The sequence below is a fragment of the Zingiber officinale genome, chromosome 3A (genome assembly GCF_018446385.1).
Source record: "Zingiber officinale cultivar Zhangliang chromosome 3A, Zo_v1.1, whole genome shotgun sequence".
Taxonomy (NCBI): Eukaryota; Viridiplantae; Streptophyta; class Magnoliopsida; order Zingiberales; family Zingiberaceae; genus Zingiber; species Zingiber officinale.
In genome coordinates, this window is record NC_055990.1 from 124682227 (window position 1) to 124710209 (window position 27983).

The following is a 27983-nucleotide window of genomic DNA, read 5'->3' on the forward strand; positions in this document are numbered from 1 at the left end:
CGAAACGCTATTCATCCCACCTCTAGCGGGCATAAAGGTACCAAAAATTGGTATCAGAGCGAGGTCACTCTTCTACGGACTAACTACCAAGATAGCAAGAAGCTAGAAGAAGAAGAAGATGGAGTCCGAAGGACCGCTCGGATGGGACATCCGGATTCCACCCCCGTATGACAAAGAGGACTTCAATTTTTGGAGAACTCAGTTGGAGACATGGTTCCAAATGGATTGGAACCATGGGTTGTTTTGGAGGACCCATTTGAAGCTCCAACGGACAAGAAGGGTAAGCGCCTCCGACCTCAACATTGGAGCGAGGAGCAACGGGAGCAAGCAGAGGCGGATAAGGAGGTAACAAAAATCTTGTTAAATTTATTACCTTCTAATATCATTGTGAGTGTAGGTGAATGCACAAGTGCATGTGATCTTTAGAAAAAGATCATTGTCTATCATGAAGACCCATCACAATTTGAAGGAGTGGATGAGCCTAAGGAGACGGACTCATTGGTCCAAGAAGAGAAGGACCAATCCGATGTTGACATAAGGTCAACATTCGTGGAGAAGAAGGAAGAGGAGGAGAAGGAAGAAAATGAGAGATTTTCTACATCTTCAAGAGAGGAAGAGGTGGAAGTATCCACATCCTCAAGAGTTGAAGAGGTAGAAGCACCCACACCCTCAAGAGGAGAAGAAGAAGAAGATGATGCAACCTCCACAATGCAAGATAAATCAAATGGAGGATCAAGTGCCACCCCTACAAGCAAAGGTATAGAAATTTCGATTGTATATAATAAAAATCATATCATTTTCTTTGAGTGTAGGGAACATGGACACTATAAGAGCAAGTGTCCAAAATTGGTCAAGAAGAAGGGCCAAGTATTACCCAAGGGCAAGGAGAAGCCCAAGGAGACAATCCCCACAACAAAGAAGAGCAAGGAACACATTGTGTGTTTCTTTTGCAACCAAAATGGACATTATTGAAGCCAATGTCCAAAGGAGAAGAAAACAACCAAAGTCAAAGGAGGAAGCACAAGTCTAGGGGGAGCTTCCAAGGTAAAAACCAAGGTATCATTTAATGAATCTATTCCTTTGACACATGATAAAAAGCATGCTAGAAATAATTCTTATCATCTTAATGCTATTTATCATGAGAATAGGAGGCATAATAGCCTTAAGGATAAATATATTCCTCCTCATGCTAGATCTACCACACCTAAGGTTAGGAAGGTAAATAACAACTTAGGCAATAACACCAAGGACTATAGATATATGCCAAAATATAGAAATGCTCATAGGGGTCAAGAAAAATCCAAATATATAGATTTAATGACGGAGAACCAAGTCTTGAGGTCAAGACTTGATAACTTAGAAAGGACCCTAGCAAGAATGGAAAATATTCTTAAGGGTTAAAATGAGCAAACTCTAGGGAGAACTAGGTAAGAGTCATTCAATGGTCATAAAGGTTTGGGATACAAACCCAAAGCCAAGAAGAGTGAGACTCAATACCATAGGGTTCCATATAGCTATGGGACCAACCCTAAGTTTAGAGGTCAAGCCAAAAATACTAGGGAAGGCATCCCTAAGAGTACATTTGTCAATGCGAATGTAACTAAGACTTCTAAGAAATCTAACAAAGTCACAAAGAAGGTCAAAGGGAGGTCATCCCTAAAGTTGATCTAGTAAAGGTGACTAAGGCTCCAAAAAGGCCTAATAAAGTCACAAAGAAGGTTACAAGGGAAGTTATCCCTAGGAGTGACCTAGTAGAAGTGACCAAGGTTTCTAAGAAGCCTAGAAAGGTCCTTAGGAATGTATCTAGGGAAGTCATCCCTAGTGAGTACCTAGAGCATCCAAGGAGTACCAATAGGTTTTGGGTTCATAGGAGCATATTCTCTACACCCAAGATGGGTTTAGAGAGTGTCAACTTCAATTGGAAAGGTAGTTAACCCAACCTTGGTAAAGTTGACACTTGAGAGCATTTTCAAGGTTTCACTAACCTTTGAAAATGAAAAAAGGATTATTAGTGTTACTCTTTGAAAGAGTAAAATGTGTCAAAATTTAAGGAGTTGAATCTAATTTAAATTGACACACTTGAGAGAAGCAAAAGTAATGCCAAATTTGGAATTCGGCATTTTCTTATGGAATTAAGGGAAATGTAAACCTTAACCAAATTATCACTCTTGAAAAGAGTAACATGTGCCAAATCTTAAGGAATTATGTTTGAATTAAATTGGCACAATTTGGAGAATCATATGAACTACCATGTTGGGATTGTAGTATGTTCTTAGGGAGTCAAGGGCAAATCCGGGCTAAAAATATAAGGTGATTACTCCTTTGGAAGGATAAATATGCCAAAATTTGAGGAATGTGCTTAATTTTAATTGACATTAATAAATCAAGAGATTAAAGAAATACCAAGGTGAGGTTTGACACTTTCTTGATGAAATTGGACAATCTATGATTTAATTTTATGATTAGCTAAGATTTAAGGACACTTAGATAGGTAATCTAGGTATTTTATTTATGCTAATTTGTCATACTTTGTTTGCCCATCATATGTCATGACATCTTCTATTGCATTCATGATTATTATGGAAAATAAAAAAGTACCATGTCATGTCATACATACATCATGTAATTATAGGAAATTTTCTTTTAAAAATTATTTCTTTTTGATGTATGTCATAACATATCATGCATCATGTTTAATTCCTTGCAATTAAGGACCAATGACATTCACTAACAAGTAACATCCTTGGCGGATGTTCATAACCATCAAAATACCTAGATAGATATGCATGATCCCTTAGTTTAGGGCAAAACCAAATATACATTTCACAAAGAACCATAAGGTAACTTGTATGTGTTTTAGTATACATTAGATACAAGTGAGATGTTAGGATGGTGAACAAAACTCAAGATGTTGATTTAGTGCATCTTGTTAAGTTTTAGGTTCATCAAAACACATAGTTATATGTTTTCCAATCATTAGAAAAGCTAATATACAAGTCATGTGCATTGAGCCTAAAGAACATGGTTGGATATTGGTTCTGAAAATGTTTGTAAAATGCTTTTGAAAACCTTGGTGAAAACTATCTTTTGATAGTATTCATCATTGAAAAGTTAGACACAAACTAGGAGAAAACATTGAAGTTTTCAAGAGTTTTCAAATTTGTGTCACTCTTTGAAAATAGGAAGTATTTTCATAGAAAACTATTTTTCCTTGATAAAGTATACCCTAAAGAGTATCTACATGAATTTTCATGATTTTTGTAATTTTGTATAATTTTTGGGGAGTTTCTGAATTTCGCTGAATCTAAATTTCAGAAAAATCAGAAACCCAATCGATCAGCTGATCGATTGGGATGGTTTTAATCGATCAGTCGATAGATTGGGAAGCCAATTCCCGTGAACAAAGAGTCAGTGAATCGATCAGCCGATCAATTGACCCAGGCTGGATCGATCAGTCGATCAATTCAGAGGGAATTTCTGCGAGCAGTAGCTTGCGGAATCGACTAATGGGTCGATTGAAGTGATTTCAATCGATTGAGTCACAACTTCAATCGATTGGGAAGTTTGATTTTGGCCTGAAATGCCTGATTTCAGCACTTTAAGCCACTTCAAGTTCCAATAACCATTCCTAATCCTTTGGAATACACTTGTATACATTTTGGGGGAGTTTTCATGATGAAAGCAAGTATGGATTAGTTAAGGTAGACTTAAGTGAAGTTTAGGTTGGGGTTTAGTTTCATTATTGAATTTTGAACCTCAAAACTTCAAGTTTTGGTTTTCTTAATTGTTTAGGAATTCCAATTCATTGTTGGTGCAATGATAGAAGTTTGACCATGTTTTTAGGGGGAGCTACTCCTTGAATGCATGAAAATTTATCTTCAAGGACCATGGAAGCGGGTTCAACCTTCGTGATGTATAATACTCAGGGTCGAGTATTGGGGAACAATGGAAGATTGGTTATCTTCATTGCTAGGATGATAAATGCTTTCGGATGAGCATTATGGAGTAGGTTAATACTCAAGGGGGAGCATTGGATTAATGAAGGGGATCAGACCTTCATTGGTAAAGTGACAAATGCTCTTGGATGAGCATTGAGAAGAAGATTACTGCTCAAGGAGGAGCATTGAATACAATGAATGAGAGTTTCATTGGGAAGTTGATGCATGCTCTAGGATGAGCTAGCATTGTGAAGTGAAGTAGAGCTCAAGGGGGAGCTTTGGCGGCAATGAAGAATATGAGATCTTCATTGTGGGGTTGTTACAAACATATGAGGTTGTAAATAACGTAGAGTTAACTCTTATGGAGAAGAGTTTGTTTTCAGTTTTTGATGTATGACAAAGGGGGAGAATGAAAGGTTAAGTTAGGCCTTCATCCCAAGTAGGGGGAGTTTACCCTCTAGGAAAGGGAGAGAATGAAGAAAACCTTCATTCATGCCTTGTCATGAAAGGGTTAAGGCTATGAGATTTAGCCTTGTCATAAAGAAGAGGTTAAGGTTATGAGATTTATCCTTGTGATAAAGAAGAGGTTAAGGCTATGGGATTTAGCCTTGTCATAAAGAAGAGGTTAAGGTTATGGGATTTATCCTTGTGATAAAGAAGAGGTTAAGGCTATGGGATTTAGCCTTGGTGTAAAGAAGCGATTAAGGCTATGGGATTTAGCCTTGTGATAAAGAAGAGGTTAAGGCTATGGGACTTAGCCTTGTGATAAAGAAGAGGTTAAGACTATGAGATTTAGCCTTGGTATAAAGAAGAGGTTAAGGCTATGGGATTTAGCCTAACTTAGAGGTATTGTCAAACATTAAAAAGGGGGAGATTGTTGGGGTAATTTTCCTAGGCCAAGTTTGACTAGTTTGACTAAGCTTGAGTTGAGTCAAGTTTGAGTTAGGATTTGAGTTTTGATGCTTGAAAATATAAGGAGATTGCTGGAGCAATCGTCCGGTTGTGGAGATGGTCAAAAGATTGACCAGGATGATGAGAATACAAGTCAAGTAGGTCAAGGTTGGCAGGAGACTTGACTGGGAAAGTCCTAACTAGATGTTAGGCATTTGGAATGTCCTGGTGAGGAGCAAGGCAACGGAAAAGTCCTAGTGAGGAGCTAGGCAGGAGAAAGTCCTAGTGAGGAGCCAGGCAATGAGAAAGTCCTAGTGTGGAGCTAGGCAGGAGAAAGTCTTGGTGAGAAGCCAGGCAGTTGGAAAGTTCAAGTGTGATCTTGGCAAAGGAGAAAGTCCTGGTGAGGAGCCAAACAATTGGAAAGTCCAAGTGTGATCTTGGCAAAGGGCGTAAGTCCAAGCATGTGGTCTTGGCAAGATAAGTCCTAGTGTAACTTGGCAAGGAAGACCCACCTGTTGGTGCAGCGGGACCTGAAAGAGGAGGGTGAATTGCCTGTAACACAAAAAGTATACCCTCCTCAAACTTTCTGTTAGTTATAGCCCTAGAGCCAATCATTTGATGATTGTATTATGGACTAGTTGTATCATATTCTTATATAAATAAAGGCATTTGTTTTTGGTTATTATACTTACTTGTATTGGTGTCAAATAAACTAAGTATAATAACGTCCTTGAGTAGAAGGTTCTCACCTATATCAATCGGTTAGTTGAACCGATAGTGAGATGATATAGGGAACACTACTCTTAATCATTCCTAGTCGAGTATTAACATTCAGGGACAATGTTAATGCAATAAGACTAGCTTGTAGGTCAACTCGATGACTTGATCTCATAAGTCATGGATATGGAGATATCAAGTTGACACATGGGTATGCATTGGAGAATGTATACTGAATGACCCGCCATGAGAAAGTATCATGGATTGTTATATGAGTGTCGTATACTTTCTCATGTGGCTATTAATATGACTACTAGTCCTTGGACCTGAAGTCATCATGGATCCCTACATAAGGAGTTATGTACTTTGGTTTCGTCAAACGTCACCCGTAACTGGGTGGACTATAAAGGCGATTACTGGGTATGTAACGAATTATGCAGAGGGATGTGAGTGATGTAGATGTGATCTATCCCTCCTATATGATGGGAGAGACATCAATATTCTTGATAGAGTGAGACCACTAAGTGCATGACCATGTCGAAATGAGTCAATATGAGATATTGAGCTCATTTGATCGAGTGAGTCTACTTGGAGTTCAAGATTTAGATTGGTCAGAGGATGACACGGTCTATGCCTCACATTGATCAATCTAGATATCTAGGATAGAAGGACACTTGTCATATATTGTGAGGAGTCACAATTAGTGGTCACAAGGTGATGTTGGATCTCAACATTCTTGTAACTTGGGTAGTAATGATGTGTTGCTAGATACCGCTCATTACTTATGCTCCTAAATGGGTTTAGGGGCATTGCCAACGTTACAAGAACCTATAGGGTCACACACTAAGGACAATTAGATGGAGATTAGGTTCATATGATTAACCAAGAGGATTAGATTCATATGATGAATCAAATTGGATTAAGAGTAATCCTAATTGGGCTAATTGAGTTGGACTCAAGGTGATTCATGTGTTCAATGAGTCTAATTTAGATTATGACTCATTGAATCAATTTAATTTAATGAATTAGATTCATTATATTAAATTGGCTTGAATTAAATGGTTGGATTAGATCAACCATGAGAGAGATTAAGTCAAGTTTGACTTGACTTGAGAGGAAGAGGAAGAGTCAAGTTTGACTTGACTTTTTGCCACATCATTTGTGACTTGGCATTAAGTGACCAATGATGATGTGTCACATCATCATGTTTAGCACATGTTTGTGCCACCTCAAGGAGGTTACATATTCCCTCTTTAATGGCCATTTAATGCAAAATGGTGTTACACTTGAATGTTTTTGGCCGGCCACTTTTGCGGTGAATGAGGAATTGATTTTTTCATTCAAGGCTAATTGATTCATTCTCATCTTCTTCCTCCTAGAGCTCTCTCTTCTTGCTCTTCCTCTCCTCATCTTGCCGAACCCTACTAAGGTGCTAGCACACTTTAGTTTGGTGATCTCCTTCTTGTGTTCGTGTGGATACTTCTAGAGAGTTGTCTACCTTGATAACTTGAGATCTGGCAACTTGGACGAGCAGGATTCGCGAAAGGCACGCATCAAGGGTAAACTCTTAACATATAGTTCTAGTGTAGATCTATAGGTTTATAAACTCGTACTCGTAATTTTGTTTTTGAAAGTTTTATTCTTCGCACGGATCCGGTGGCGGGGCATTCGGGGTTTCCACGACGCGGAAAAGCGGTTTTCGCGGCCCGAAAAACCCAACAGTGGTATCAGAGTCACGTGCGAAGACTTGTACGAGTTTATTTTTGATTTTATGAAAAATATAGCTTCTGTGATTTTCTGTAAATTTAAGTTTTTAAGGATTTTTATGAGTAATTTTCTCGTAGAAGCGAAGCACAAGTGTTTCGACACTTGTAGGCTTCGACTACCGAGAAGATTTTTCCGAAACGGCAAGGTTTAGCCCCAAAACTTTTTGGGACAGTGGGCTAAGGCGCTGTAGGATCGCTAAGGAACCCTCACGATGGTTAGATCATGGGTAGGGGCACTGCCCCTGGCTCCGCAAGGGGATTCGTTCCGCGATTGCGCCCGAAAATCGCTAAACGGGACCGCCGAGAATTTTTACTCATAAAAATTGTAAAAATTGGTATTAAAATTGCATAAAATTATAGAAAATACATAATTTTGAATTATGTATAATTTGTGATAGTCATGGCCCAAAAAGACCCAATTGGATTGGTATATTTTGTGTTGTAATTCATAATACGGCCTGGGTGCCGTCATGTGATTGTGTGTGCTATATTTTTGATACGCGACCTACGCGTCGTGCCTTTCTCTATTTATTCTTGTTGTAAATTAGTTTAGACTCGAATGTAACTCGAGTTTCAAAGTTGTAATGTACAAAATTGGAGCTATGGAAGGTCCACTCGAGACGTAGTTACGAGGAGGGCGTGAGCAACACAAGGTGGTCAAAGAGAGGAGCTTGAGAAGCTGTTGACCCACCCTAGGTTGACCATCCAATCTTCTCATTGGCTTGAGAAGATCGTAGTAGGGTCATGACTAATCACAAATTAATTTAATTAATTGCTTGTGTATATATGATGCATGATTAAGTAATTAATTAGTGCCTAACGATTAGATTAGATCTAAGTCGTGCACATGATGCACCCTTTCGATTAGATTATATCTATCGAGTATATGATATGCATCATCGTTTAGATTAGATCTAAATCATGTCAACTCTAATGCCTACCGTGCCATGATACCTATCACTACCTCGATCACATGTGTTGTTGAATCTGCCAAAGCAGAGCAACACATATTATCTTGGTAGGGTACGGAGGGACAATCTTGGTCCCGCTTATCAACGCATGGGCGAATACAAACTCAATTAGATTGAGTATTCCTAGTTAACTCGGTTGGATCGAGTACAACTATAGTCATTCTTCCAATGGTTGGAAAGATAGGACATAAATCACATTTATATTAATTCTTGGGCGTATTAGGCAAGATGACCAAGACTCCCTTTAATGGGTACAGTGAGAGAGCGATTGACTTGTTAGGTCTTATACATAGTGATGTATGTGGCCCTTTCAATGTCGCTGCTAGAGGCGGTTATAGGTACTTCATCACATTTACTGATGACTTCAGTAGATATGGTTATGTGTACTTGATGACACATAAGTCAGAATCCTTTGAAAAGTTCAAAGAATTCAAGAATGAAGTACAGAACCAGCTTGGCAAGAGTATTAAGATACTTCGATCAGATCGAGGTGGAGAATACCTTAGCCATGAGTTTCGTGACTATCTAGCTGAGTGTGGGATCCTATCCCAACTCACTCCTCCTGGAATACCATAGTGGAATGGTGTATCCGAAAGGAGGAATCGTACCCTATTAGATATGGTACGATCTATGATGAGTCACACAGATCTTCCGACATACCTTTGGGGCTATGCTCTAGACACGATAGCTTTTATACTCAACCGAGTTCCATCCAAGGCCGTGATAAAGACACCATATAGAATATGGACTAGGAGAGATACCCAGGTGTCTTTCATGAGGATTTGGGGTTGTGAGGCTTACGTTCGACATCAAGTCTCAGACAAGTTAGGACCCAAATCTGACAAGTGTTATTTCATTGGATATCCCAAGGAAACTAAGGGATATTACTTCTACATTCCCAGTCAGCACAAGGTAGTTGTGGCAAAGACTGGAGTCTTTCTAGAATGGAACTTTGTTTCTAGAAAGACTAGTGGGAGTACATTCGATCTTGAAGAAGCTCAAGATGCGGACCATAGCACTGAAGCCTCGGTCGAAGTTGAACTGGAACCACAAAGTGTTGTGGATGATGTTGTTCCACAAGGAGTTGAGGAACAACATCCAGTTCAAGTAGACATACCTCTTCGCAAGTCTGATAGGGTACGTCGTCAGCCTGAGAGATACTCATTTCTCTTGTTTGACCATGATGACATTGTGTTCATAGAGGATGAGCCTACCACCTATCAGGAAGCTGTGATGAGACCAGATTCCGAGAAATGGCTAGAGGCCATGAGATCCGAGATGGAATCCATGTACACCAACCAAGTATGGACTTTGGTTGATCCACCTGAAGGGGTAAAACCCATTGGATGTAAGTGAGTCTTTAAGAGAAAGACTGACATGGATGGAGTTATCTATAAGAGTCGCTTGGTAGCTAAAGGTTTCAAGTAGATTCATGGTATTGACTATGATGAAACCTTTTCTCCAGTAGCGATGTTTAAGTCCATTCGGATTATGCTTGCTATTGCAGCATACCATGACTATTAGATATGGTAGATGGATGTCAAAACTGCATTCCTGAATGAAAACCTACTCGAGGATGTGTACATGACACAACCTAAGGGTTTTGTAGATCCACAACATACTAGCAGAGTATGCAAGCTACATAGGTCCATTTATGGACTAAAGCAAACTTCTCGGAGCTGGAATCTTCGATTCGATGATGCAATCAAACAGTTTGATTTCATCAAGAACGAAGATGAGCCTTGTGTCTATAAGAAGGTTGTAGGGGATATAGTTGTCTTCCTCATATTGTATGTGGATAACATACTACTCATTGGGAAGGACATCCCTTTGCTTCAGTCTGTCAAGACCTGGCTAGGGAGTTGCTTCTCCATGAAGGACTTAGGTGAGGCATCCCGCATTCTAGGGATACAGATCTATAGAGATAGATATAAGAGATTGCTTGGCCTAAGTCAGAGTACATAGATTGACAAGGTACTCCTTCGGTTTGCCATGCAGAACTCCAAGAAGGGATTTCTGCCGATGTCACATGGCGTGAGTCTTTCGAAGACTCAAGGTCCCTCTTCTAGGGAGGAGAGAGACCGCATGGATCAGATCCCTTATGCCTCAGCCATAGGATCTATCATGTACGCCATGCTATGTACTCGTCCTGATGTCTCGTATGCTTTGAGCATGACGAGTAGATACCAGTCAGATCCAGGAAAAAGTCACTGGATAGCGGTCAAGAATATTCTTAAGTACTTAAGAATGACTAAAGAATATTTCTTGATATATGGAGGCAATGATGAGCTAGCTGTAAAGGGTTACAGTGATGCCAGCTTCCAGACCGATCAGGATGATTATCGATCACAGTCAGAGTTTGTATTTTGCATAAATGGTGGTGCTGTGAGCTGGAAGGTTCGAAGCAAGACACAGTAGCTGATTCTACGACAGAGTCCGAGTACATTGCTGCATCAGAGGCAGCAAAGGAGGTAGTTTGGATCCGCAAGTTCATCACTGAACTTGGGGTGGTTCCCAGTATCGCTGACCCTATTGAGCTCTATTGTTATAACAATGGAGCTATAACACAGGCGAAGGAACCTCGCTCACACCAGCGGACCAAACACTTACTACGGCGCTTTCATCTCATTCGATAGATTATCGAGAGAGGAGATGTGAAGATTTGCAGAGTACCTACAGAGGCTAACATCGCAGATCCCTTGACCAAGGCTTTGGCACAGAGGAAGCATGATGGTCACACTAGGTCATTGGGGCTTAGAGCCTACACTGATTGGCTCTAGTGCTAGTGGGAGATTGTTAGTTAAAGCCCTAGAGCCAATCATTTGATGATTGTATTATGGACTAGTTGTATCATATTCTTATATAAATAAAGGCATTTGTTTTTGGTTATTATACTTACTTGTATTGGTGCCAAATAAACTAAATATAATAACGTCCTTGAGTAGAAGGTTCTCACCTATATCAATCGGTTAGTTGAACCGAGTGAGATGATATAGGGAATACTACTCTTAATCATTCCTAGTCGAGTATTAACATTCAGGGACAATGTTAATGCAATAAGACTAGCATGTAGGTCAACTCGATGACTTGATCTCATAAGTCATGGATATGGAGATATCAAGTTGACACATGTGTATGCATTGGAGAATGTATACTGAATGACCCACCATGAGAAAGTATCATGGATTGTTATATGAGTGTCGTATACTTTCTCATGTGGCTATTAATATGACTACTAGTCCTTGGACCTGAAGTCACCATGGATCCCTACATAAGGAGTTATGTACTTTGGTTTCGTCAAACGTCACCCGTAACTGGGTGGACTATAAAGGCGATTACTGGGTATGTAACGAATTATGCAGAGGGATGTGAGTGATGTAGATGTGATCTATCCCTCCTATATGACGGGAGAGACATCGATATTCTTGATAGAGTGAGACCACTAAGTGCATGGCCATGCCGAAATGAGTCAATATGAGATATTGAGCTCATTTGATCGAGTGAGTCTACTTGGAGTTCAAGATTTAGATTGGTCAGAGGATGACACGGTCTATGCCTCACATTGATCAATCTAGATGTCTAGGATAGAAGGACACTTATCATATATTGTGAGGAGTCACAATTAGTAGTCACAAGGTGATTTTGGATCTCAACATTCTTGTAACTTGGGTAGTAATGATGTGTTGCTAGATACCGCTCATTACTTATGCTCCTAAATGGGTTTAGGGGCATTGCCAACGTTACAAGAACCTATAGGGTCACACACTAAGGACAATTAGATGGAGATTAGGTTCATATGATGAACCAAGAGGATTAGATTCATATGATGAATCAAATTGGATTGAGAGTAATCCTAATTGGGCTAATTGAGTTGGACTCAAGTTGATTCATGTGTTCAATGAGTCTAATTTAGATTATGACTCATTGAATCAATTTAATTAAATGAATTAGATTCATTATATTAAATTGGCTTGAATTAAATGGTTGGATTAGATTAACTATGAGAGAGATTAAGTCAAGTTTGACTTTACTTGAGAGGAAGAGGAAGAGTCAAGTTTGACTTGACTTTATGCCACATCATTTGTGACTTGGCATTAAGTGACCAATGATGATGTGCCACATCATCATGTTTAGCACATGTTTGTGCCACCTCATGGAGGTTACATATTCCCTCTTTAATGGCCCCTTAATGCAAAATGTGTGTTACACTTGAATGTTTTTGGCCGGCCACTTTTGTGGTGAATGAGGAATTGATTTTTTCATTCAAGGCTAATTGATTCATTCTCATCTTCTTCCTCCTAGAGCTCTCTCTTCTTGCTCTTCCTCTCCTCATCTTGCCAAACCCTACTAAGGTGCTCGCACACTTTAGTTTGGTGATCTCCTTCTTGTGTTCGTGTGGATACTTCTAGAGAGTTGTCTACCTTGACAACTTGAGATCCGGCACCTTGGACGAGCGGGATTCGCGAAAGGCACGCATCAAGGGTAAACTCTTAACATATAGTTCTAGTGTAGATCTATAGGTTTATAAACTCGTACTCGTAATTTTGTTTTCGAAAGTTTTATTCTTCGCACGGATTCGGTGCCGGGGCATGTGGGGTTTCCGCGACGCGGAAAAACGGTTTTCGCGGCCCGAAAAACCCAACACTTTCAACTCTAAGATAAAGCAACAAGAATAATAAAATAAATAACAGAAAAGAAAAGAGACGATGGTTTTGACTTGGATACAATCAAGAAGGTTGTTAATCCATGGCGGTTGAATAGGCGCACTAGTAGAGTCTCCTTCTTTGAAGGCGGAGAAGCCTTTTACACAATTGGGAAGCATAGAAGTTGTTAAGAAATGAAAGTACAGAGATGTATTTCGTTGCTATTCGAGGCCCCTTTATATAGGGGTTCTTGAGCTTATCAGATCACCTGATCTTCAGGATTAGGTTTTGACTCGAGAGGGATCGATCGACCGATCCCCAGGTTCGGTCGACCAAACTTGAGTACTTGGCCAGCCTTCCGTCCAGATATAGTCTGTGTGGATCGAGCCTGCGTTCGGTCGACCGATCCCATTGTTCGGTCAACCGATCAGCCAACGGTCTTTCCCTGAGCTAGTCCGATCAGAATGCTTGACTAAGTCTTGGGTTTATCTCCGATTCGGTCGACCAATCAGAGGGTCCGGTCGACCGATCAACCAACAGCTGGTTGCTGATGTGTCTGCTGATGTGTCACCAACGGTTGCCTTCTGTTGATAGGGGTTCGGATGACCGATTCGGTCGATCAAACACTTGTCAAGCCAACTCCCGGTTGACTTGCTCTAGTTCGGTTTTCTTGGGTGATTTCGGCCAACCAGAATAGGTCTCACCTGAATCCAATTCCCGGCCTTCTCCTTAAGCAGCCTTCCATCCCGACTTTACATCCCTCGAACGCCGTGCATGTTCTTCACGCCCACCGGTGTACTCTTCCGTAGCTCTCTCGTCCTTCGGACGCACCGAGCCCGTCGGCTCCCTTCCCGTGCCGTCCTTCTCGCTAGCTATGTCTTCCGCTCGACTTCCTGCCTCCTAAGCTCCTGCACACTTGACACAGGGATCAGACAAACAGAACCTAACTTAAACTTGGTTGATCGCATAAAAACAACCACAGGGTCCAACAATCTCCCCTTTTTTGATGTGCATCAACCCAAGTTTAAGTTAGTGTAAAAACAAACAAATAGTAATTTTAAGAAAATTACGAAACTAATATTTTAAGCACAAAATTTTTAAAAATAAAAAATTTTAATTTTCCTAACTCCCCATAAACTTGTTACTTAAGTCTCCCCCTTTGATCACAACAAAAATGGGGGAAAAATTTTCTAAGTAAAAAAATGATTTTCCAAGTAAAAATTTTTAAAAGATTTCCTGTTCCGACATTTCTAACAAAATTCTAAAATAGAATTTTATGAAAAATATTTTTGATGAATTTTCAAGGAAATGTTTAAAAACTTTTCAAAGCATTACATCATTCTAATTTTAATGCTTTTATCAGAAAGTTAATTAAACAGTTTATTTCGATATTTCAGCTTCCAGGTCGTGGTGAGATAGTAGGCTTTCTTGGTTATTGGAGCAACAACCACTTCCTTAGACAAAACTTCATAAAGAAATTCTAAACATTTAATCTCTTTTATGATAGCTTTAATTTATATCAATTTTAATTTAGCACAGATTGTGGAACCCATTAGAGGTTCCTTCCTACAGGATTAATCAAAAATCTGGGGGGTACATAAGTTTTAAGAATTTTCCTAAGTTGACCTTGATGCTTTCTAATATACCAGTTTAATTTACCAAAAATTCTTAATTTAGATTTTTGAAAAATATTTGAACATGCCGCAGATTTCAACTTTTCAATTTACATTTTCAAATGATCATTTTCTGATTTTAAATTATCTAGCAATTTACTTAAATCTGCGTTCTCATTTTCTAATTTAAGTAAATCTTTAGAAAGAGATTTAATAAACTTAAAGGACTGCTTGGGAGTTAGATTACGTATCTCACTTACCTGTATATCCGTAGCTCCCCCTTCATCGCAGCTTTCTTCTTCTAATGTTCCTCCCCCTTCATCTATGCTCATTTCCGAGCTTGACTCTTCTTCCAGCTGATATTTAGCCATTAGCGCTAACCCCGAGAATTCTTCGATGTCTGATTCGAAGGATGAAGAATCATCCCATTTAGCCTTCAAGCTCTTGCGTGTAGAGGAGGTCGATTTTTGAGGCTTCTCCTTATTCTTTTTCTTCAGTTTGGGGCAGTCATCCTTGATGTGTCCTTCCTTATTACAATTGTAGCATCGGATCATCCTTTTGTTACATTGATGCTTCCTCGACTGTGATTTAAATTTATTAGTATTAAAAAATTTATTGAAACATCTTACCAATAGAGCTCCTTCGGATTCATCGATCGAGGCTTCAGAGTCAGAACTGTTTATTCTTGCTTTTAAGATAATGTTCTAACTAGTCTTCTCTACTCCATTGGGATTTGCAACTCGAGATTCATGAAGTTCAAAAGTAGAAAACAAATTTTCTAAAGTACTTACCTCGAAGTCTTTAGTCAAAGCAGGCACATAACAACAATCATCCAATTCTAGTACAAGCCCAGAAGGCAGAGATAGAGAATAAGTTCCTACAGCAACAGCAGCAACCCGTGATCCATTTCCTACTCATAGGTCCACCTCGCCCTTCGTCAATGCCCTGCTATTTCTCAGCGCCTGCACATTAGTACAAATGTGAGAACCACATCCGATATCTAATACCCATGATGAAGAAATAGATAGATTGACTTCTATAACATATATACCTGAAGTGGAAGTCTCACTTCTCTTCTTCTTAAGATCTTCCAGGTACACTTTGCAGTTCCTCTTCCAGTGCCTGGTCTGACCGCAGTGGAAGCAGGTAGCATCCTTGGCAACCCCTCCTTTGGGTTTCAGTGCCTTGCCTTTGCCCTTGGCTTGGGACTTTCCCTTAGCTTTGGGCTTGCCCTTGCCCTTGTGTTTCTAAACCATCAGAATAGAGTTGGACTTAACCTTCTTAAGGTTGAGCTCAGCAGTTCTTAACATGCTAAGTAGCTCGGGCAGTGGCTTGTCAATTTTGTTCATGTTATAATTTAGAATGAATTGACTATAGCTATCTGGCAAGGATTGCAAGATTAGGTCAGTGGCCAGCTCTTGGCCAAGCGGGAATCCCAACCTCTGTAGGTTTTCTATGTACCCAATCATTTTGAGTACAAAGGGGCCTACGGGAGTCCCATCTTGCATCTTACACTGAAACAGTGCCTTAGAGATCTCGAATCTCTCGTGCCTCGCTTGTCCTTGATATAGTTGAAGAAGATGTTGAAACCATATCATAAGCGCTCATCAACTCGTGTTGCTTCTAAAGCTCAGAGTTCATGGTCGCGAGCATAAGACATGACACATCTAATGCGTCATCTTGATGCTTCTTGTAAGCATCACGATCAACTCGCGTGGCAGTGGCAGGAGGTGCCTCAGGAATGGGCTGCTCCAGGACGTACAGTTTTCGTTCCTATGTGAGAACTATTCTCAGATTCCTGTACCAGTCCAGGAAGTTAGCTCCATTAAGCTTGTCCTTATCGAGGACAGGACACTGTAGTTATTTTGATGTGATCAACCAAATTTAGGTTAGGTCCTGTTTGTCTGATCCCTGTGTCTAAGTGTGCAGGAGCTTAGGAGTGCAGGAAGATGAGCGGAAGACACAACTAGCGAGAAGGATGGCACGGGAAAGGAGCCAACGGGCTCGGTGCGTCCGAAGGACGAGAGAGCTGCAAAAGAGTACACAGATGGGTGTGAAGAACGTGCACGGCGTTCGAATGATGTAAAGCTGGGACAGAAGACTGCTCAAGGAGAAGGCCGGGAGTTGGGTTCGGGTGAGCCCTATTCTGGTTGGCCAAAATCACCCAAGCAAACCGAACCAGAGCAAGTCAACCAGGAGTTGACTTGACAAGTGTTCGGTCGACCGAACCCCTATCAACAGAAGGCAACCGTTGGTGACACATCAGCAGACACGTCAGCAACCAGCTGTTGGTTGATCGATCGACCGGACCTTTGATCAGTCGATCAAACCGGAGATAAACCCAAGACTCAGTCAAGCATTTTGATCGGGCCAGCTCAGGGAAAGACCATTGGTTGATCAGTTGACCGAACAATGGGATCGGTCGACCGAACGTGGGCTTGAGCCACACAGACTGCATCTGGACGGAAGGCTGGCCAAGTATGCAGGTTCGGTCAACTGAACCTGGGGATCGGTCGACCGATCCCTCTCGAGTCAAAACCTGATCCCGAAGATCAGTTGATCTGATAAGCTCTGGAACCCCTATATAAAGGGGCCTCGAACAGCAATGAAATACATCTCTGTACTTTCATTTCTTAGCAACTTCTGTGCTTTCCAATTGTGTAAAAGGCTTCTTCGCCTTCAAAGAAGGAGACTCTACTAGTGAGCCTATTTAACCACCTTGGATTAACAACCTTCTTGGTTGTAACCAAGACAAAACCGTCATCTCTTTTCTTTTCTATTATTTATTTTATTATTCCCGTAGCTTTATCTTAGAGTTGAAAGTTTGAGGAGGGTATACTTTTTGTGTTACAGGCAATTCACCCCCCTCTTGCCGGTCCTGCTGTACCAACAAGTGGTATCATAGCCCAACAACCTCAGAAGGACTAACCGCCATCTGAAGCATAAAGATTAGGATAATGGCCAGTGCGAACATTCATCCCCAAAAGTTCGACGGAGATTTCGCTACATGGAAGTGAAAAATGGAGGTATTTTTTAAAATTGAATTTGATATACTCTTAATAATGAAATATGGATATGAAGCGCCAAAAGATAAAGAAGAGTACAACTGGATAAAGAAGGAGTCGACCGATTTCGTGGCCAACGAAAAGGCTGAGTTCCACCTGCTCAACGTTCTGCCACCTCAGGAGGTAAGTCAGATCAGAAGCTACGACTCCGCGAAAGACCTTTGGGAAAAATTCCTGGAACTTCATGAAGGTACCTCTGAAGCGAAGCTTGCAAAGCGTGACATCCTCCGAACACAACTAACAAACCTCTGGATGAACAATGGCAAGAAGGTAACGCAACTCCAAGCAAGGATTAAGGAGCTAATAACTCAACTAAGCAACCTTGGAAAAGAAGTAACGAACCGAGACTCGATCCGGTACATGCTCAACGTCTTCCCCAGAACTCCAAAATGGGCGTCCTTAGTAGATACCGCCAACTATGATGAGGCCAAAGGAAGCTCCTGAAGGCAAGGCGTAATGGATGGGGAGATATCCGAGGGATGCAAGGCTGATGGAGGACGCTAGAAGGCTAGTTTGAGGTTGGTCGGGTGTGGCCAAATGCTAGGCATAGAGACCCTACATGTCACGGTTGATTGGGAGTTGGGTTGGAGACTTTGGACTTGAGATTGAGTCAAGTCCAGGCTGGTCAATCGATTGGGTAATCGATTGAACCAGGGTCCAATCGATCAGTTGATCGATTGGACTGTGCTGCGATTGTGGGAAGACCCAATCGATCGGTCGATCGATTGGGATGTGAAATCATGAGCACAGAGATTTTCCCAACCGATCGGAAGATCGATTGGGAGCTACCAATCGATCAGTCGATCGATTGGGCAGCAGAAGCTCTCACGCGGACGCGAGAGCGTAGAAAGGCGCTGAATCGATCGAGCGATTGATTCTAGAAGTGTCAATCGATCGGTCGATCGATTGGGAAGTGACTGTTGTTCAGGATGCAAGTGATGGACGGCTGGGATTGTGCGGAGCTGACATGGCAATTGATTGGGGTTTATTTCAATCGATTGGGAGAACAGGATATAGCCGTTGAGGAGCGTTTTCTCCATAGATCTTTGCAATTTCTTTCCTGCGAGCTTACAGCGATCTTCAGCGACTTTCTCCGATCTTCACTGCCAGTTCTTGAAGGCTCTTGGGAGTGTTCTCTCAAGGTTCAAGAGGCAACAACAAGCAACAAGTAAGCAAGAAGAAGTAGTGTTTTCATTTGTATCTTATACTCTCTTCTTGTATTTTTGTTTGTGTTGTTGTGTGAGTTTGTACGTGGCTTCTCCGCCTTCGGCTGCTACCGAGAAGAAGTGTTTCATTAGTGGAGATAGCGTCGTATGTGGATCCTTGGATTAGTCATCTCATCTTGAGGTGGATACCAAGTAAATCCTGTTGGAGCAATCTGGGTACCCTAAGTTTTGATGTTTGGGCAAAGGTTTAAGTTAGGTTTATTATTGTATTTGATATTCATTGTGAGTGTGCAGGATACAGGTACAACATGGAAAGTCCAAGTATGATCTTGGCAAAGGAGGAAAGTCCAAGGATGAGTCTTAGCGGTGTAAGTCCAAGCATGTAGTCTTGGCAACGTAAGTTCAAGTGTGACTTGACAATGGATGAAGTCCCGGAGGCGCGACCTCTTAGCAAAGGAAGACCCGACAATAATGACAAGGCCGATGGAAGCTCCAGAAGGCAAGACGTGAAGGATGGGGAGACATCTGAGGGACGCAAGGCTGATGGACGAGGCTAGAAGGCTAGGTCTATGTTGGTCGGGCGAGAAAGAGTGCTGAGATATTATACTCAGGGTAAAATCCTAAGTTTATGGTTTCACTGTAGCAGTCACTATAGAAATTACTATAACAGTACTGTAGCAGTTACTGTAGTAGTCGACTGTTGTTTTCAGCAGTCGACTGGTGTAGTCGACTGTGCAGTCGACTAGCAGCAAACAGAATATTTCTGTTCGCTCGGTTTGTGTGGATCAGTCGACTGCTAGTTTTGGCAGTTGACTAGTATCGAGCCGTTGGTATGTAATGGTCGAATTTCCATAGAGGGCAGTCGACTGCTAGTTTTAGCAGTCGATTGGTAGGCGGGGTTTCCAACCCTTGGCCTATATAACCAAGCCTTGGGAGCTTGGTTATAGTTGACGAAATTAGTGGTGGTTAATGTTAGTGTTGCAAGGTTGCAAACATAGTCCCATATTGAAACACACATGGGAAAGATAATGGGTTTATAAAGAGAAAGATATCTCCATTGACATGAGGCCTTTTGGGGAGAGCCCAAGAGCAAAGCCATGAGGGCCTAGGCCCAAAGTGGACAATATCATGCCATTGTGGAGATATCTAATTTTTTTTCGATCCTACAATTGGTATCAGAGCCCAGATTGCCAGAAGGTTTAACCACCGACTGTGCACTAGAGCTATGGACTGATTGAGCCATGTGAGTACAATATTGACCTCGAACAAAGAAAGTGGGGGCTCCTATGTTTGGATCAAGAGGACCAGACACCAGGCAGGAAGTCCTAGTTGTGGCTAGGCAAGGAAGTCCTAGTAGGTCGGGTGGACCGAGGGGTAGGAAGACCTGGTGGGTCGCGGATCGGACATGGGAAGCCTGTGGTCCTTTGTTTGAGGGGGGGATTGTTGGTGTTGCAAGGTTGCAAACTTAGTCCCACATTGAAAACACATGAGAAAGATCATGGGTTTATAAAGAGAAAGATATCTCCATTGGCATGAGGCCTTTTGGGGAGAGCCCAAGAGCAAAGCCATGAGGGCCTAGGCCCAAAGTGGACAATATCATGTCATTGTGGAGATATCTAAATTCTTTTTGATCCTACAGTTAACCCTAATTAAAGTCTCCTAGTGCCCAAGTGATCTAGCATGTTAGTACAAGGTTGTGGCAAGGTTTCTCCACCCACAAGGCAGGAAGTCCTAGTTGCGGCTAGGCAAGGAAGTCCTAGTAGGTCGGGTGGACCGAGGGGCAGGAAGACCTGGTGGGTCGCGGATCGGACATGGGAAGCCTGTGGTCCTTTGTTTGAGGGGGGGATTGTTGGTGTTTCAAGGTTGCAAACTTAGTCCCACATTGAAAACACATGGGAAAGATCATGGGTTTATAAAGAGAAAGATATCTCCATTGGCATGAGGCCTTTTGGGGAGAGCCCAAGAGCAAAGCCATGAGGGCCTAGGCCCAAAGTGGACAATATCATGCCATTGTGGAGATATCTAAATTCTTTTCGATCCTACAGTTAACCCTAATTAGAGTCTCCTAGTGTCCAAGTGATCTAGCATGTTAGTACAAGGTTATGGTGAGGTTTCTCCAACCACAAGGAGCTACACGAGCTAGCCGGAGGTTTTCCGGGGAGTCATCCACCGATGGATCGAGATCGTCCACCTTATGGACAACCATGGAGTAGGAGCTTAATCTCTGAACCACGTTACACAACATGTCATTGGGTTTGCTTCTTGTTTATTGTTTTCTAGGGTTAGCTTTCCTTTTGTTTGTTAGTATTTTTGTTTCCACTATGCACTAACAAGCATAGGAAGCGACGATTTGGGTGAGACGCTATTCACCCCCCCTCTAGCGGACATCAAGGTCTCAACAAGTGGTATCAGAGCTAGGTGAGCTCTTGTTGGACTAATCGCCAAGAAAGCGGCTAGAGGAAGAAGATGGAGTCGGAGGGACCTCTCGGATGGGACATCCGAATCCCACCTCCATACGAGCGTGAGGACTTCGACTATTGGAGGAATCGCATGGAGATGTGGTTCCAAATGAATTGGAACTAATGGATTGCATTGGAGGAACCGTTTAAAGCTCTAACGGACAAGAAGGGAAAGCGTCTCCGACGTCGATATTAGACCGAGGAGCAAAGGGAGCAATCGGAGACGGGCAAGGAGGTAACTAGAATTTTAATTAATTTATTACCTCCTAATGCGATATTGAATGTAGGTGAATACGAGAACGCAAGTGACCTTTGGAAAAAGGTAATTGCGCTTCATGAGAGTCCTACACAAATCCAAGAAAAGGAGGAGCCCAAGGAGAAAGACTCATTGGTACAATAAGGGAAGGACCAATCGGATGTTGGCACGGGTTCAACATCCGAGGAGGAGAAGGAAGATGAGGAGGTATCATCCACATCTTCAAGGGAGGACGAAGTGGAACCATCCACATCTTCAAGTGAAGAAGAAGAAGAGCAATACAAGGATGAGGAGGTCTTGGAAGCTCAACTATCAACCTCAACTACCAAGAAGAGTGAGAAGAGCCACATCAAATGCTTTGAGTGTGGTAAGATGGGGCACTACAAGAGTAGGTGTCCTTCGCTCAAGAAGGTAAAGGAGGTAAACCCTAAACTTACTAATGTTAATTTAGAAACTAATGTGAGTTGTAGGAAGAAGAAGGAGAAGAAGCACATTAGGTGCTTTACATGTGGTGAGTGGGGTCACTACCACACAAAGTGCCCAAGGAGAGGAGAGCTCAAGAAATTGGCGCACTTGAAGAAATGGGAAAAGAAGAGGAGCACAAGTCAAAGGGGAGTTTCAAAGGTAAAAGGGAAGGTAATCCCTATTTTGAAGTTTAATCCAAGTTCAAATTCCTTTATTCTTGTTAGGAATATTGAAAATTATGTACCCATGCATAATTATGGATTTAGGTATAATGATAGGAATAGGGTTAACACGGTAGATAACCCTAAGAAATCATACATTAAGGGTAGACCTAATAAGAACCAAACCACTTTGCCTAAGGGAAGGAAAGTGGGTGAAAACATAAGAATTAATCCCAAGAAAGGGAGACATATGCCTAGGAAGGTGGGTAGGTCTATGGATGTCCAAAGTGGACATGTTGACTCTAGGATTAGAACCCTAGAATTAGAAAATCAAGCTTTGAAGGTAAGGCTTGAAGAAATGGAGAAAGTCCTAGAGAGGTTCATTATTAGACCTAAAGGACTTGACATGTATTTGAGTGGTCAAAGACCAAAAATGCCAAATTGGGTCCCTCCAAGACCAAAAGGAGGTCAAGTGCTAAGGTGGCACATGACATTGGTAAGGGAGGAGTGACCAAGGACAAGGGAAAGTCATCCAAGGCCAATAAAAAGGAATATGCTAGGGTGGCATATAATTATAGCAAGGATGAGGTGTCCAAGATTAAGGGCAAGAAGAAATTAACCAAATACAAGGTGTCTAAGGTTAAGAAGGTGAGTTTAGTAGGCCAAGTGTCACCTGAGGTGCACCGAAGTGGCCTAGCCATAATAGATGAATCACCAAGGGAGGTGACTAAGGCTAAGAGTCCTAAGGTTAGGAAGAGCCTTTGGGACCGATGGTAGATGGATTATCAAATGTGTCAAGTGGTTAGGAGGCATACTTGAGTCGCTAACCTAGTGGGTTGGCACAATTATGATGGTATCATGCATGAAAATATGACATTGGGGTCATATTGCATGAAAATTAGTTTTTGATATATAGATTCCATATAAACCAATGCTAGGGAAGTATTGTGGTTTAGTATGGGCAGATACATCAAGAGGAAGCCAAAACTAGCACTTTAGGTCAAATTAAGTTCGATTGAACTATTTAGATAGTTTTGAATTTTATGTCATTCTTGGGATCTGCGATAAATATATTTATATATATATATTTTTCCCAAGTAGACATGGATAAAATAGACCTCTCCACAAAATTTGGGATTTTTTGGAGGTATGTGAAATTTTTGGTGCATTTCTGAATGTGGGTCAAAAAGGCTGATTTTTGCTAACATATAGTACCAGTCGACTGGTAACAGTAATTTTGAGCACAGAAGACCTCTGTAAGCTCATTTTGACGATGATAGTCGACTGCGGTTTATAGCAGTCGACTGGTAACATTGTTCATGAGCACAGAATGTCTCTGTAAGCTCATTTTGACGATGGTCGTCGACTGAGACTTATAGCAGTCAACTGATACGGTCTAAAAATATTTTTTTGCATTAGAAAATAACCAAAAGAGTGGTGAACATGTATGTAATCTTATGAGGGATTAATACTTGATGTTTATGGTCATTAGAGGTCAAAGAGTCGAATAATTAGGATATTGTAATTGGAGCTCTTTTTGATGTATGGCAAAGGGGGAGAAATTTAGGTTTAAGTGGAAAACCTACATACCTTTGCAAGAAATCCTAGCTCAAGGGGGAGCTTAGGTGAAGGGGGAATGATTGCTCATTTATTAGCAAAGTGGGAGAAGTTTACCTTTGCAAGAAATCCTAACTCAAGAGAGAGCTTAGGTGAAGGGGGAGCCTAGGATTAGGTTCCATGATTTATGCATGTGTAGATTGCATATTTATTTGCATTATTATTGCTATGTTATTTCCCTAACTTAAACAGGTTGCCAAACATCAAAAAGGGGGAGATTGTTGGAGCAATCTGGGTACCCTAAGTTTTGATGTTTGGGTAAAGGTTTAAGTTAGGTTTATTGTTATATTTGATATGCATTGTGAGTGTGCAGGATACAGGTATAACATGAAAAGTCCAATATGATCTTGGCAAAGGAGGAAAGTCCAAGGATGAGTCTTGGCGGTGTAAATCCAAGCATGTAGTCTTGACAATGTAACTCCAAGTGTGACTTGGCAATGGATGAAGTCCCGGAGGCGCGACCTCTTGGCAAAAGAAGACTCGACAACAATGACAAGGCTGATGGAAGCTCCAGAAGGTAAGATGTGAAGGATGGGGAGACATCCGAGGGACGCAAGGCTGATGGAGGAGGATAGAAGGATAGGTCTAGGTTGGTCGGGCGAGAATGAGGGCTGAGAGATTGTACTTGGGGTAAATTCCTAAGTTTAGGGTTCCACTGTAGCAGTCATTGTATCAATTACTACAGCAGTACTGTAGCAGTTACTGTAGTAGTCGACTGCTGTTTTCAGCAGTCGATTGGTGTAGTCGACTGTGTAGTCGATTGACAGCGAACATAATGTTTCTGTTCGCTCGGGTTGTGTGGATCAGTCGACTGCTAGTTTTGGCAGTCGACTGGTATCGAGCCATTGGGATGTAACGGTCGAATTTCCACAGAGGGCAGTCGACTGTTAGGCGGGGTTTCCAACCCGTAGCCTATATAACCAAGCCTTGGGAGCTTGGTTATAGTTGATGAAATTAATGGTGGTTAAACCTAATTAGAGTCTCCTAGTGCCCAAGTGATCTAGCGTGTTTGTACAAGGTTGTGGTGAGGTTTCTCCACCCACAAGGAGCTACAAGAGCTAGCCGGAGGTTTTCCGAGGAGTCATCCACCGACGGATCGGGATCGTCCACCTTACGGACAGCCGTGGAATAGGAGCTTCATCTCTAAACCATGTTACACAACGTGTCATTGGGTTTGCTTCTTGTTTATTATTTTCTAGTGTTAGCTTTCCTTTTGTTTGTTAGTATTTTTGTTTCTGTTGTGCACTAACAAGCGTAGGAAGCAACGATTTGGGTGAGACGCTATTCACCCCCCCTCTAGCGGACGTCAAGGTCTCAACAAATCCGTGTGTTAGCATTGTAGTGTGTTTGTATTTTATTTTCCGCTGCATATCAAGATGAAATAAGCACAAGTGCGCGACGGAATGTTATTCACCCCCCTTTAGCGGGCAAAAAGGTCCCAACACCGATAAGGTAACTTTCAATTCGAAGTCTGAAATGTTGAAAGTAATTAAATGCTTGTTAAAAAATTAACAAAATTCGAAAAACAAAATAACTTGCTACTTAAGGAAATAGACCACCTTAAGGAGCAAGTTAACTTGAGTGACTCAACTAATCATGTTCAAGTTGGAACTTCGACTTAAGTTACAAAACTTGAGGAAGAAAATTTCAACTTGAAAGGACAAGTTGAGCGACTCAAGAAAATGTTGGAAAAGTTCGAACTGGCATCCAAGTGTTTAAATATGGTACTTGGGTCACAATGAGCCGTGTACAACAAATCGGGACTTGGCTATAAATCAAATAAAACAAATAGACCATACTTGTCTTTAATCAGTCAAAATGTTAGAAGTCAAGTACAAGCATGGGTTCCAATAAAATATTTAACCAACCAATTAAATCAAATCTTTATTTGATCCCTAAAAGTCAAATTCACTACTTAGATAGACCATATCAAGTTATGACTCAGGGGGAGCAAATAGGAAAATGGTTCAACCAACTTGATTAACCAACTTTACATGCTTAGGGTTAGGTTTACTTTCTGCTTAGAACAGTTAGTTAAAAATGTTTACCAAACCCTATAACATAGCATCGGAATGGATTGGAATGATAATACGTCAAGAAAACTTTGTCGAAGGCATGTCAAGGCTGAATCTTATGTATTCTACCTGGTACACTAGACTTAGTGGATTTGACTGAAGCTACCCCAATCAAATATGGGCTAGTTAGACCAAAAATTTAGTATTAAGTTTATTGGGCAGGACTATTTTGGAAAGTATTCAGCAAGTGGTTCATCGTTGATACACAAGAAGGTCGTATACCTCGCCACTGAACTGAAAACTTAACCTTAGGAAGCTTGCTTGATTAACCCAAAGATAAATTTGAATCTAATATGGGTTCAACAATCTTTTTTAAAATATTTAATTAAAACTTAACTTAACTTAAAACTTAAAAATAACTTTAAACTAAAACTTAAAGTAATTAAACATTATAAATAAAATATAAATTTTAATAAATCTAAATGAAATACTAAAACTTAATTTTAACCCTAAAACTTAATTCTAATTAAAACTAAATATTAACTTAACACTCAATTAAACTCAAACTTAATTTTTAAAATTATAATCGTAAACTTAAAGGAAAATTAAATCAACTCTAAATTCAAAACTAAATGATTAATCAATTAATTGAACTTGAAATCACTAATTAATTAATAATTTTCTTTAACAATTAATCTTGAAATTTCTAAACTAAAACATAAATTAATAAATAAACAAAATAAATCTATAATAATAATAAACTTAAAATTAATTAAAACTTAACTAAATTCAAGGTTATTAAATTAATTAATTAAAAGTTAAACTAAAATTTAAAAAATATAAACTTAAAATTTAAAGTTAAAAAAAATAATAATAATAAAAACAACTTACACAACATAAAATTTAATTAATCTAGACTTAAATTCAAAACTAAAGTCTAAAACTTAATTCAAATTAAATTAACACTTAATTATTTCAAAATTAAACTCTAACTTAAAATGATAATCATTTTTTTATTGAAATAAGTAATAACTAATCTAACAATTATAATAATGTAAACCAAATTAGTCTAACTCAAAACTAATTTAATTCAATTAATTACCTCTCAATCAATCAAATTATTTAAAACTGAAATTAATAATTAAAATTAAAATAAGATAATCAACTTGATTAATTAATCTAATTTAATAAATAAATGAATCAATTATTCTTAATTAATAAATTTGTAATTAATTACTAATCCTAAATTATTTATGTTTAAGTTAATCAATACTAATTAAATTGGTTTAAATAATTAACTTAAAAATCAAATTTAAATTAATCTTTAATTAATTAATTCTAAATTAAATACTTTTAAATTATACAATAAATTAGAAACTAAATAAATCAATAAAGTTTTAATCTCAAACCTAATTTATTTAATTTAATTCAAACAATTATTAAATCATTAATTAATTTGAAGTTAATTAATTTAACTTTACAAATCTAATTAACAAAATTCAAACTAATCAAAATTGAATTCTCAACTTAGTAAATTAATTATTTAATTTAATACATAAATTAATTCAAGTTTAAAAGATCTTAATTTATTTTAATTCAAAATTAACATTAATTAATTTAAAATTAATCAATTGATTATTAACTTGCTTTAATTAATCTAAAATTGATCAACAACTTAAACTAATCACCTTATTTTATTAATTTAAATTTAATTAATTATTTTTAATAAATTATTAATCCTAAATTAATTGATAAATTTAAATAATAATTAATCTTACTCAATTCAAAACTAACCTTAATTAAATTTAACTTAAATAATTCGTTAATCAAATTTAGCAAATAATATTTGATTAATTAAATCAAACTTAATCATTAATTAAATTAACTTTAAACTTTAACCATAAATTAAACTTTAATTAAGTATTAATCTAACCTAATTAACAAAACAATTTGAATCATCTCACACAACTATAGGTTTATTTATTTTGATAACTTAGAAATGATGAGATTAATTAATTCCAAAACTTTCGTCTAACATATACTTTTCATATCTCACTTGGATCTTATATTCTTATTTAATTAAGGAGGAGCATCACCATCATTTCAAGACCAATCTGTCCTAGAATTTTTCAAAACTTATTTGTTAAATATTTCTTTTAGACTTATGGATTTTAAAATATATTTCAAAATTCTATTTCCAAAATATTTCAAAAATTATACACTTATTTTCCTAAAAAAAA

General features: G+C 39.6%; 1 protein-coding gene across 1 annotated transcript in view; it reads left to right on the plus strand.

Moving 5' to 3' along the window:
• Positions 1-210: 210 nt before the first annotated feature.
• LOC122050631 overlaps positions 211-27983 on the plus strand; it is a 140949-nt gene continuing 113176 nt past the window's right edge. The window contains exon 1 of the mRNA XM_042611523.1: positions 211-345. Coding sequence (XP_042467457.1) covers positions 211-345 — 135 coding nt within the window. The remainder of the gene's footprint in view (positions 346-27983) is intronic.